The sequence below is a fragment of the Anopheles bellator genome, chromosome 1, assembly GCF_943735745.2.
Source record: "Anopheles bellator chromosome 1, idAnoBellAS_SP24_06.2, whole genome shotgun sequence".
Classification (NCBI taxonomy): domain Eukaryota; kingdom Metazoa; phylum Arthropoda; class Insecta; order Diptera; family Culicidae; genus Anopheles; species Anopheles bellator.
The window spans coordinates 52,246,304-52,259,608 of NC_071285.1; the positions used below are offsets into that span (position 1 = coordinate 52,246,304).

The 13,305-nt window shown below is 53.0% G+C and overlaps 1 protein-coding gene across 1 annotated transcript; it reads left to right on the top strand.

Moving 5' to 3' along the window:
- The first annotated feature begins 1,724 nt into the window (after positions 1-1,724).
- LOC131213340 (uncharacterized) lies at positions 1,725-9,028 on the top strand. Its single transcript, XM_058207370.1, has 15 exons — positions 1,725-2,154; positions 2,223-2,780; positions 3,529-3,828; positions 3,961-4,059; positions 4,123-4,221; positions 4,924-5,712; positions 5,934-6,533; positions 6,615-6,793; positions 6,866-7,005; positions 7,273-7,527; positions 7,616-7,766; positions 7,827-8,126; positions 8,188-8,591; positions 8,661-8,786; positions 8,977-9,028. Exons 1-15 carry the CDS (start codon positions 1,725-1,727, stop codon positions 9,026-9,028), a joined length of 4,482 nt encoding a protein of 1,493 aa, XP_058063353.1.
- The last annotated feature ends 4,277 nt before the right edge of the window (positions 9,029-13,305 follow it).

The window sequence follows — 13,305 nt, forward strand, 5'->3', positions numbered from 1 at the left end:
TGCCACACGCGCGGCGCAATAATGGCTCGAAAATGAAATCATTAAAAATCTATTCAAAGGAGATTTCTCCGCGCTGAACAACGTCGCTTCATTGTATCTGACAGCGAGCCTCAAACTGGAACCCGCGTCATAACGAAGCGGTGGTCGATTGTTTATTCAAGCGCTACGCCATCGCGCCACGTGTCAATTTTCCTAGACCGTACCATGCGAAGGTGTCGAAATTGGTCGATAGGGTGACACCAGCGATGCCCCATTTAACATGCGTGCGTGATTCGAACACTTTCGATCGCCAACATGTTCGGTCACACTTAACCCACAGTTAACCGGCGAACAAAGGCAGGGTATCGAAATTGAAAAATTACATCGAAAAATAAAACCACCACATTGCCTGCCGTGCCCCATCGCGGCGAGTGTTCGATCGTGGGCCGTCACACTTCGGATGCGTTACCCCGTACGGAACCGCAAAAGTGCTGTTGACCTCAATCAGCAATAAATTAGTCGGTGGCCCTGGCTGGCGGCGCCGTTTAGCTGATACCCGCTGATAGAACGAAAGAGATGGAAACGATGACTGGTTGGTCAGATTTTAAAGATCACGCTCGAGTTAGTTCTGGCGAGCGCCCTCTACCGTTGGGCTCTGCAGCCAGCCCGTTCTGCATCTGGCCACCCACCCACCCACCACATAGGAACGCAATAATTACATTCTATTTGTCCCACTCTCCACCACACAAGCACAGCGACCCGCTTGTGGGCTGGATTCGGACCTCTATTGCTCCTCATTCTCAAACGCGTTTTTTGCCTCTCGTGGCTCGTGTTTTTTTGAAAATCATAAACCGTATCAAATCAACTGTTCCGATCAGGACCGGAAGTTGGTTCCGGTTTTTTTTTCTCATTTAATTTTTCTGTTCTCTTTCGCCCGCGCGGTCGCTTTCGAACCATTCTTCGTAACGCACATACCACAACCGCAACCATTCAGCCCATCAGGACGGGCGGGACGGGCCGGGAGGGCTCCAGCCACCTGTTCGGTCACCTGCGACGGCTTACGGTTTACGGGTGGAAAAAGAATACACCTTAAATGCCCGCCACAAACGCCCCTGAGCTTTGCCCATTGGGTTGGGCTGTGAAAAATTTCTCCACAACGCACGATCGTTTCACGATCGGCAGAATGATGCTGCTTGCCAAAAAGTGGATGCAGCCCCGATGACGTTACATTGCGAATTTAGGCAGCCATTTTGATGGTGTTCTGATGAAACGATTTCACTCGATTTAGCACGCATTTCTATCCTTTTTTTTTAGTTCAATCCGTTTGTTGATCTTTACTCATTAGACGCAGGAAGGATGTGCCCACAAGAGACACATTAAAATGAAATTATCTGCATGCATGTCAAATCCTTGCGATGGAACAATTTTATGAACATTAAATGTTTTTTTTATGTTTAATTAAATGTTTCGTCAGTAATTAATCTCGTTGCACCTGTCTCTACTCCGGTTCCCCAGATCAGTGCCCCGACACTATGAGGTGGTGACATGCGCAAAAGGTGTAGAAGACATTTTCTCTTTAGGCCCATCCCATCAAGCGACACCTAAGAGAGCGACACCCTTCGCACTGCAAATCGCCCGCAGAACAAGTTGGTCCGCTGGACACCGATTGCCGGATTCGGGCAGAGAGTCCGTCCAGTTTCGTTGTCGACCACCACCAACACCAACCAGCAGCATCACAGTGAGAGATGCGTAAGAAACAGAAGCTCCTGCCGGGGCTGTCCGACTTTGTCCTGCTGGTGCTGCTCGCCCGCCTAGCGCTGGTCCTCGGGCAGACGAACTGCAACAACGGCCAGGGCCGCATACTGTACGAGCGGCTGCCGAACCAGCAGCTCCAGGGTTTCGACGATGACGTCGTGCGCGATTCGGCGCCCCCGTTTCGGGTGCTGGAAAAGTGTCAGGATCTGTGCCTGCGGGACCGCACTGCGTCCAACAATCTGGGACGGGCCTGCACGAGCTTCGACTTCCAGCCCGGCAGCCGGATCGCATCGTTCAGCGGGAGCGTCGAGTACGAGGAGTCCACCTGCTACCTGACCCGCGAGCAGGCTGCCCCGGAGGGCATCGGCAACCTGATGCTCGTCCCGAACAGTGTGCACTTCACCGAGGTGTGCATCAGCTGTAAGTGCGCACGGCCGAGGTTCCACCGCTCCGGGTCCCGTAATGCTCGTTCATTCTCTATTCCGCAGCCAGTAGACCGGACCGGGAGTGTCCTAGCCGGCGGTACGTGTTCGAACGTCACCCGCGCAAGAAACTGAAGCTCCCGGTGTCCGACATCAAGGAAGTGACGGCAGCCAATCGTTCCGACTGCGAGGACAAGTGTCTGAACGAGTTCTCGTTCGTGTGCCGGTCGGCCAACTTCGACTCGACCCTGCGCAGCTGCGCGATGAGCCGGTTCACCCGACGCACGCATCCCGAGCTGCTGGAGGACGATCCGAACTCGGACTACCTCGAGAACACCTGCCTCAACTCGGAGCGCCGCTGCGACGGGTTGATCGTGTACGTGAAAGAGGAAAACAAGCGCCTCGGCGGTCCGTTTGAGGTCGAGATCTTCAACAACATGACGCTGGAGGAGTGCCAGTCACTGTGCCTGCGGGCGGAGAAGTACTTCTGCCGCTCGATCGAGTTCGACGACCAGACGAAGCAGTGCATCCTGTCGGAGGAGGACTCGGTGTCGCAGAAGGACGACCTCAGCATCAGCTCGAGCCCCACGCACCACTTCTACGATCTCGTCTGCCTGGACAATCGTAAGTAAACAACCGACACCCGCTTCACACGCTTCGCTTCCCCACTGCTGCTAAATGGCGTCGCCATCTTTGTTGGGTGGGTCGTCCCCCCCAAAACACGTTGGAGCTCATTGGATTCTCCCGTACGCGACCCGTCCCCGGGTTTCGCTTGTCCGCGAAGTACGGAAGTAACACGCAAGAAGTTGATGGGACTTACCCCCAGCTAAACGTGACCCATACTCATTAGCAATCCGACAGCTTCCCAAAAGGCACGCTTCCTGCCGCTCAATCCCAATCGCTTACATCCTTGGCTTACGGCTTCGTAGAGTCCCCCGCTGCTAGACGCTTGCCTTCTTTGCCATGTCTGGGCCACCGTCCGCGACTTGGCTCAGCATTTCCAAGGTAGAAACCATCCATAAAGCATGTGTCGCATTGTCGTACGATCGCATTCACGTTTAAATCTCCCATCGGCTGTGGTGGCTGAGACGGTGGCGCCCCCAATCGGACACACTCGGAAGCGTGCGCTGAGTGCACCGGTCAGCGATTCCCCCCCGCCAAACTTGTGCCACTTCCGCGAACTGTACCGGGAATCCAATGGGCTCCTTCGGCTCCAACCGCCTAACACCGCAGATTGGCAAGCGAAAAAAGGGAGCTCCCCAACCCCCCAAAAACAACGCTCAAAGTCTCGTCAAACCATTTGTCTATCCCCTGCGACCCCTCTAACTCCCCACCGCCCTGTTCCGTCTGGACCCCTGTCCGCTGGGTCCAGAGCGTGGCTCGGAATATCCGGAAACGTCCGCCACGTCCCATCTGTTCGCGAGTGGCCGCCGGCCCGATACCGCCTTCCAGCGGTACCGCAACTCGCGGCTGGGCGGCGAGTTCCACTCGGAAATCACGGGCAGGTCGCTTAGCGAGTGTCTGGACGAGTGCTTGCGGCAGACGAGCTTTCAGTGCCGCTCGGCCGTCTATAGCGATCGGTTCCGCACCTGCCGTCTCAGCCGCTACAACCAGCGGGACGGAATGCGCATCATCTACGATGCCGACTACGACTACTACGAGAATCTGATGCGTGAGTATGACCCTGGCTGCCTGCCTGCCTGCCTGTCTGCCTGCCGTTGCCCCTTTGCTGACCGCGACCGCACGGACACGTGGCGTGGCGTTCGGTTTGTGTGAATCCGTTTCTCATTGAAATCTTTCAAAGCGCACCTAGTCGGCGGCGACACGGACACTACCAATGGGCGACCGGATCCGACCGATTGGCGACCTCCGTACGGCGGTGGCGGAGGTGGAACTGGAGGCGGTAAGTCCAAGTGCAACCAGCCTCGGAAAACCACTCGGACTCATGGCCCATCCCTTCTTGCAGATCGTGATCGCGACCGTGTGCCGGACGATCGGTTACCACCGGGACGCTACCCGCCGGGCGATCGGTACGGACCGATGGGCCCACGGCCCGACTACGGAGGTAGGCTTTCCGGTTTTCCGCACGCCCTGCTCACCCCCTTCCGCACCCTGTGTAACTAATGTCTTGCACGGGTCAGCATCGACAACGCGCGCACGTCCCACTCACCGGTTAACCTGTTGGACTCCGGGCAAAGGTTACTTTGTTGCGCGCGTGAATTGATTTTTTACGATTTCTTTCTTTCCCAACTAAGATTACTTTTGGATGATAATTGAAAGCGAAAAATTGATGACATATAAAGTCAGTATAAGAATCTTCCTTCTCTGAGCCATTATGTGGCCAATATTGGAAGGAGCTGTGAGTTTTTCAAACCTTCAGTTCGGACGTATCTTTTTCTAATCTACAAAAGTTTAACGATATCGAACCTGTTGATTCTTAAAACAGGACGAAAAAGTGGCCCAGTGGATATCAAAGATTTCATGTGACTATTTTTACAACTATTTTTGGCACCTTGGGAACAAACTATTTGCTTCGATTTCAGCTTAATTAACCTCATCCATGTGTTTGTGGGCCTGATAGATAAAAATCCTTCAACATCCAACTTGTAACCAAAACTAAGCAACGTCCACTTTGCCCGAGAGTCCGACACCAGGGGGTCCAAATCCGCGAACCGCGCCACACCCAAAAGGCACTGTGAACCGTGCTGGAAGCAAAACAGGTCCTAAGCACCTTCCCGTTTCGCGGTGGTTTCGTTTCTTTCCACAGGCGAACCGTTCCCCGGTGGCTACCCACCCACGGATCGGTACCCCGGGTCGACCGACCGCTATCCGGTCGGCCCCGGAACCGATCGCTATCCATCGGGGGGCGGCGGCGGCGGCGACTACGACACCCGCTACCCACCGGTCTACGACAATCGCTACCCCGGCGACCGGTACGGTCCCACCGATCGCTATCCGGACCGTGACCCCGATCCGATGTACCTCCCCGGGGGGCCCATGCGTCCTTATCCTCCGCCCATGCCCGACTCACGCTACCCTCCGATGCCTCCCGATTCACGGTACCCACCGGGACCGGACTCCCGGTATCCCATGGACCGCTATCCTTCACCACTCGACTCCCGCTACCCAAGCGATTCTCGCTATCCTCCAACTCAGCCGGACGCCGGTCGGTATCCTGCCGGTCGGTATCCTGCCGGTCCGGGTCCAGACTCTCGCTACCCATCCCCCGGTGGTGACTCCCGCTACCCTAGCCAATCCGGTCGTCCCGATTCCCGCTACCCAATGATGGCTCCACCGGCTACACGCTACCCACCACCCCAGTACGTACCGCACATGTACGGGTCCGGCATGTATCCGGTGGCCCCATCGAGGACGCCCCCGAACCGAGGCTACCCACCCGACCCGTACCCACCGCCGGTCCGCCCCATCGACAACAATCGCTATCCGGCGCCGGAAACACGCTACCCACTGGAACCGGCGGCATCCCAGGGACGCTACCCACCACCGTCATCACCCAACGTTTCTCCGTTCCACAAGTACATGACTCGTCCGTCCGGTAAATATCACCACCCAGTGACCACTCTCCGCCTCCCAGCCCCATTTTTCAATGTTCCACCCCATCAAGTAACGGAAGATCATTTGGAAGGTTATGTGTTTGAAATATTTCACAACCCCGTTTGAAATGTTTCGCGCGAGTAGCTGACGCACGTTGCTAATCGATTTTCACCGGGACGATTTCCGGGTCGACTTCCGTTCCACTTCCGGCTTTCGTTGTAGGTTACGATCCCTACATGCCACCCGGTTACGGACCGGAGCGAGGTTATGTGGACGATCGCTACGGTGGCTACTACCCGCCGAGTGGCGGAGGGCGTCTGCCGCCGCAGATGCCCGCGTTCCCGGACCGTGACCGAGGGTACCGGCGGCCGGTCGTCGGAATGGCACCGGACGGCGGTGGCTACCCGTTCGAGATCCCGTACGGACCGTCGGGCACCGGCTACGACAATACGGTCGGCGGTGGCGATGGTTTCGGCGGCTACGGACCGCAGCGGCCGTACGAGACGCGTTGTGACAACGCGGACACCTTCAAGCAGGTGGCGTCGAAGCGCAAGATGCGCAAACAGTTCATCCGGCGCGTCATCAACGCCCCGTCGCTCGGCATCTGTCAGCAGGAGTGTGCCGGGGCACGGGACTTTATGTGCCGCAGCTTCAACTATCGCGACGGGGCTCCGTACGAGACCGAGGGTAACTGCGAGCTGAGCGACCGGGACTCGCGCGATCTGGACGTCCCGAGTACGCAGATGTTCGAGAGCGACAGCTCCGATTACTACGAGCGGACGCCCGGTGGCCGCGGAGGATCACACGACGAGTGTCTCGATGGTGCGTAGCGTAGCTGGGTGTTCCTTTGATTTCCCGCGGACTGATACTTTGACGGGGCATCCTTTTTTACTTCCGACACAGTCGGCCAGGTCTGTAACGAAGACGGGATGGAGTTTACCCTGCGCACTCCGGAAGGCTTCATTGGGCGCATCTACGCGTACGGATTCTACGATCGGTGTTTCTTCCGGGGCAATGGCGGCACGGTGAACGTGCTGCGGATCAGCGGACCACAGGGCTATCCGGAGTGTGGCACACAGCGAGTAAGTAGTGGATGTTCATTATGTCATTCTGTGGGAATTCCTTCTGATCGGCGCCATTTTATCCTCCCTCAGTATGGTGACACGATGACCAACATCATAGTGGTGCAGTTCTCCGACAACGTGCAGACGGGACGCGACAAGCGCTTCAACCTAACCTGCATGTTCCGAGGCCCCGGCGAAGCGGTCGTCACATCCGGGTACATCGGTGCAGGGTAAGCAGACACGCCACTGAGCTTCACGGAAGTTACAGTGTCCGATAGTTCGTTATCCTGCTGTACGATGCATCCCGCTGTGTTCTCCTGCATGACCCCCTAGAGTCAGTAGCCGTAGCATTGGGGGTGCCCGATCAGTCCATTACCTAGACTAGCTACTAACCGTATGTGTGTTGCGGTCAACCTTTGCTCCGATCATGTTACACCCCGCGGCTCGTAACATGGCTCGCAGACGGAGGACATCCATTGCATGGTTCTCACGCGCAGTATTCAATCCATTGACAGATCCGGTAGCCCGATCCCGATCGAGTACCTGCCGGCGGAAAACTCGATGAGCAACAAGGTGCGGCTGATGATTCTGTACCAGGGCCGCCCAACGACCACGATCGCCGTCGGCGATCCGCTTACGTTCCGGCTCGAGTCCCAGGACGGCTACAGCCACGCGACGGACATCTTTGCCACGAACGTCGTCGCCCGGGATCCGTACTCCGGGCGCAGCGTACAGCTGATCGATAACTATGGGTAAGGGCCGCAAGGCACAACCCGTGGAACCGTGTGTTCGTAAATTAACCGCCCTTACGCATTGATTTCTTCCCCTCGCCGCGTGCAGCTGTCCGGTGGATAGTTTGGTGTTCCCGGAGCTCGGACGATCACGGGATAACGATGCCCTGGAAGCACGCTTCAACGCGTTCAAGATACCGGAATCGAACTTCCTCGTCTTCGAGGCGACCGTCCGAACGTGTCGCGGAGGCTGTCAACCGGTAAGTACCCGCCACCATCGCTAGACTCCGGGCTTATCGTGGTGCTACCCTTCGCCGCAGGCCTACTGTCCCGGACCGAGCGGTCGTTCCGAGCCCTCGTTCGGTCGCCGGAAGCGCTCGCTGGAGAACGGAACGGAGTTCGATGGACCAGCCGCCGAGCCACTGGTCGGTGGCGGGAGCTCCCAGATTGCCGGCGACGGCGTCAACGAGGACGGCGAAGTGCTCGTCGTGAACGGCACCGTGGTGAACGGAAGTGCTTCAACGGTGAGAGCCAACCCTGGCGATGCGTCGGCCGAAGCCAACGTCGAGGCGTCCAGCGCGAGCGGCGAAATGCCGGAGCAAGTGCGCGAAATGATTGAGGTAAGACCGAGCGCACTGGTCCTCCACCCAAAGATTGACGGTGTAGTCAAGTAATCCCAAGACACGATCCTACCGTCACGCGCAGGTGTTTCAGTCGCGCGAGGAGATGCAGCAGGACACGGTCGCACGGAAGATGGTGGCCCCGGTCGAGTCCGTCTGCCTGACGCACGCCGAGTACTACGGGCTGATCAGTGCGGTCGTGCTGCTAATCATTCTTCTGATCAGCATCACGTTCGCGGCCGGCATCGGGTATCGCAGCTACTGGAAGGTGTTCCACAAGAACCGCACCCTCGACCGTCACTCGCCCGTCAACTCGTTCAGCCCGTCGGCCCTGCACAACGTGTCCGGCAGCCAGTTCGAGGCTTCCGGACGGGTGTCGACCTCCACCACGGGCCGCCGACCGCACGTTCGTACGCCCGGTGTGTCGCTGTTTGGCAATGGTCTCCAGAAAACGTTCGCTACCGGGTAAGTGGCCTAGCCGGTTCCGTAGCTGCCCACCGAGTTGCAGATTCGATGACCATTTTCCCGCTCTAGCAACCTATCGAGGATGTGCCAGATTCCGGTGATGAATCCACTGTCCAGAAATGGGGCCACCAAAAGTGACTTCGACGACCCGAGTGAACCGATCTACACCGACCCGTCGCTTTTTGAACGATCAAGGTACGGGGGGGACATTTTAAAAACCCTATACTACCCTTTTCAAACCTTCCAACTGCCTTCGGCTAGATCGCTTTGTAGTTGATCATTCGTTCTAAACTAGCCCTTTCTTCGCTCTCTTCTCTTTCTCTCTTCTTTCGCTGCACGATCGCCAGAATATAAACCACGTCCTTTAACAAACGTCCCGTTTCAGATCACTGCGATCGATCGCCGTCGATCAAACGGAAGATGCCAACAATGTCTGAATGAAGGGCCACCGATCGGTTACGAAATTCTCCGCGCTGCACCATGTTCGGTGTTACTCTCAATGTAAAAGCCCTCCATTCACGGCGAATATTTTCTCAACTAAATTCGATGGAACGTTCCAGTCACAGACCACCGATGCAATGTGCATTCCGTGGCGTATTTATTTAAACAAACCAAACCACTTGCCCGAAAACGGGTGGAGAAATGTAGACCGTACTGTAAACAGTTTAGGCACTTAGTTCAGCCAGCTTTCGTGCAGATACCCTGCCGGTGGTGTGTGGCACGGGTCCGAACTCTGCACGCTTCTCTCCAAAGTGGGGCCAGTTTGAGGTCCAGCATTTTATGGCGAACCGGTGAAACAGCTATACCAAACAGAAGCTCATAATGTTAAGTACTGTGATTGAGGTAACAGAACAGACGCTTCGGCGAATCGAACGATGGGACACATCGCATAACGAAGCATAACCCGTTGCGGCGGAACCATGATCTTCGATGCATGAACGATTGAACCACAGCAGCATAATAGGAGCATAATAGTTGTAGTTTCTTTTCTAAATAACTAACATACATAATCTAACAGGTCCGCTTACTGGAGGGATGCCGTATAGAGAAGCTGCGTTCCTTTTGATCCCTCACCGCTGATGTCCGTGGCTGTATGATAGGTGGCAAGAACGTGCGATTTGTGTCGCTCCTATTTATTCGATGGATTTCTTCTCTCCCTAATTTTCGCCCTAGCCTTAAGCGACGGTTCTTGGCCGACCGTGCGTAACGCGTAACATTAAAATCGGAGTTCTACAGAAGCTAACATTCAATTTAGCACTGTGTTTGTAGCGGCTAGGGTTTTCTATATAAAAAAAAGATTAATAAATAAGCAAGAAAGAATGATCTAGCCGTGGCTCTCTTTTTTAATGCGTATTCTCTACTTTTTCGACGGAGTTGCGGGGAAAGATGCCATGCCATTTATCAAACTATGCATCTGCAGAATACATAGCGATTCGAAAAAGCCAAGCGTTTACCAATGCTGTCGTAAAAAAAATCACGATCAAGATCGGGGAAACGTGCAAAACGTGATGAAAATCGAGACGTTCTTCCATCTGCTTCCATTAGCAAAACGAAAATGTCACGAAAACCCAGCACGTTGTGGTTGGTGAAAAATAAACAGTTCAGCTGCCGAAGGGAAAACTCACCCGTCCGAAGCAGCATATCGACCGTGAAGCATATCAAACGAGCGAGTGCGAAGAGTTCTCCAGAATCAGTTACGTTTGCACTCCCGGTGATCGTGGTACACGTTCTTTAACTAATCCACTAAAGTTGCCCTTAGGGCGCTACCTTTAGGATCTTTCGATATCGGCGATCGATGTGCTGCGCGCCATGGTCCTGGGAAACGGTGTGCCGATAGTCTGTTTGATCGTTTCGCTGGCTGCTGGAACCATTTGCACAACGGCAACGGATGCCGTAAAGAATGAGACATTGGTTTGCGAAACGGTATGCGGTCCGAAAGTTGAATCGTTGATAGGAGCTTGTTTGAGTCAGGTGTTAAACACCTTTACATTCTTTCCCCTTTACCCAGCGCTTATGCTCAAAGCTGGAGTATTACGATAAGCTGAAGCAAAAGTGCCGTGACTTTCCGGGTGGTGGCTATCTGGTTATAATGGATCATGTGAGTATCCGGTGAGAGAGTCAAGATTGAATGTCTTGCACTAACGTGGCCGAATCGAATTCCTAGTCCACCAAGTGTGCCCACGGTGACAGCGGATTGCACACGTTCAGTCGAAGGGACTATTACTACGTCTGTAACCCAGATGGGGTCATGATCGGTTTATGTCCCGACAATATGGTAATCATTACACTTGTTGAAGAAAGTACCGATCGTATACTTCAAGTTGTACCTGTTGCAGGTTTTTAGTGACACCGAGAAGCGATGCATTGTACAAACCGTGAAACACCCGAACACGATCAGGGTGCACGACGAAGCCCAGAACGGGAACATTGTTGTTCCGGAGTGTAATGGCGTTGGTAAGGTTTCTCTTATCTTCGTACCCGCCCTGGATGAGATCATCAAATAGCTGTCTCTCTAGGATTGTTCCCGATACCATCGAACTGTTCCTTTTACTTCAAATGCCAGGAGCACAACTACAACTTCCACCAATTCGTCTATCAGTGCCCGGCGGGAACGTTTTTCCATCCCGATCTCCAGAAATGCTCATCCTCGAACAAGTGCTACGATGGTCATGTATGACAAACGGTTGGACGTTTCTCGATTTCCTTTTTAATCTGTTCACCGTTACAGGAAGACATCCTGTATCGCTTCAACCCGGACTACTTCCCGGAGTGTCTCTTTCACGGTCAGTTTCGTACCGCCAAAGACTGTACACTTTACTATCGCTGTGTTCCCAATATGGACGGGTCATTCTACCAAATTCGCTACGAGTAAGTATAAAGAGAGAAGTGAGCAGGAACTACACTATTATATCTCCGAATCATCCTCTGCTAGATGTCCTTACAAAATGTACTACAACATCGAACGAGAGGTCTGTTTGCCCGACCACTTTCAGTACTGCGATTGCATTGCCCACGAAACAATCATACAAAATTACAAACTTAAGCACAACCTTACTGTCACGAGTCCCGAACCGAAACCAACAACGGTTATAAGTGCTCTGAATACGCGAATCACCTCAATTTTGCCAACGCACTACGAAACCACGCAACCTATTCAGCTGGGCAGGGAGAGATCATTGGTTGAAGATGAATTTGCAGAAGATGCCGATTACGGTGGAGGTACAACAACGGAACCAATCAACCACGGAAAGGACACTTTTACCAGCGCTCTAGAAGAGACGAACCAAAATTCCAAACAAAGTTCAGCGACAGCAGACGATTCGTCTAACTCCTCTGTCGAAGTGTTGATCGAGATCAGCACTGAGAGTAATGAGTTACAAAGCTCTGAAGCACAAACCTCAGCTGAAATGGAAGAGATCACATCAGAAACGGTTATAGAGCCTGCAGACTATGCTGATGAACCGAATCCTGGGAAGGAAACTAAACCACCGATATGTTCGATAATTGACTGCGATATGTTTGAGTTCGATAACGAAGTGATGGAGTTTCGGAGACGGACTACAGCAGGAAAAGAAAGCTCAAACGATGACACTTACGGCAGTAGCGTGGCTCAGACACAATCATCGGTTTCTATTTATGATATTGTTAGCTCTCCTTCGACTCCAAGCTATGATTTCACGACAAGTTTTACAGAGACAGTGTCGGACTCACGAAGCTTCGAGTCGAATGAAAAGCAAGAAACTTCAGGTAAAAAATATTTCACAAACAGCCCGACAGATGAGCCCGACCACTCAAGTCGTTACGAAGAGACAAACGATCAGAATTCGAACCCTAGTGCCACTAGCTCCGGTGAAGGGAACATCGGAGGTCACAGGATGGGTGAAATATCAACTACTTCTTGGGGTCTTAAAACATCCGATTCCCTATCGCAGTATTCGGAGGCCAATTCGAGGAGTCAAATTGCGCAGGATGACATCGACATTACGTGTAACTCAACTTCCGACGGTGAAATAATGTGTAACGGGAAAATAGTTAGCAGCAATGGCCATTTAGAGGTTCCAGGATACGAGATTAAGTTCAGGAAGTGGCAAACATTTCCTGACCGTGATCCTTCTCGTCGTAAACCAAAACTTACTTTCCTTCTTACGCTAGAGTATCCGCATAATTATGTGTTTGAAGCCTACGCGAAAGACTATCAAACATTGGACAGTGCATCAGAGTTGGAATTTCCATTCGAACTAACGACCACCAATTCCGTACAAAATGATGATGTTTAAGATAACTGTGTAATTTAATAACTTATGGCCGGTCTACACGCTACGATAACGATAACGATATCTGCGTAAGTGACGTCTCTGGAGACATCATTAATGTCACTGACGCAGATATCGTTATCGTTATCATAGCGCGTAGACCGGCCATTAGGTAATCAATAAACTTAATTCAAGGAAAACACCAACGTACAAGACTAAAATTGTTAGAACTTAACCTCCTACCTGTAAATCATTTCAAATAGTTACTGCTAAAGCGATTTATCGAATTATTAGACATTGTACTCATAAACATAATTTCGAATATTCAAAAAATGAATCGCAAGGAAATATTTCACCAAAGCTTGAAAAATGTTATTCGAATCGATGAAATGTTTTGCACCCGATAATCGATGAAACTGCGCGTCGGCAATCGAATGTCAAAACCAACTCACGAAACAAAC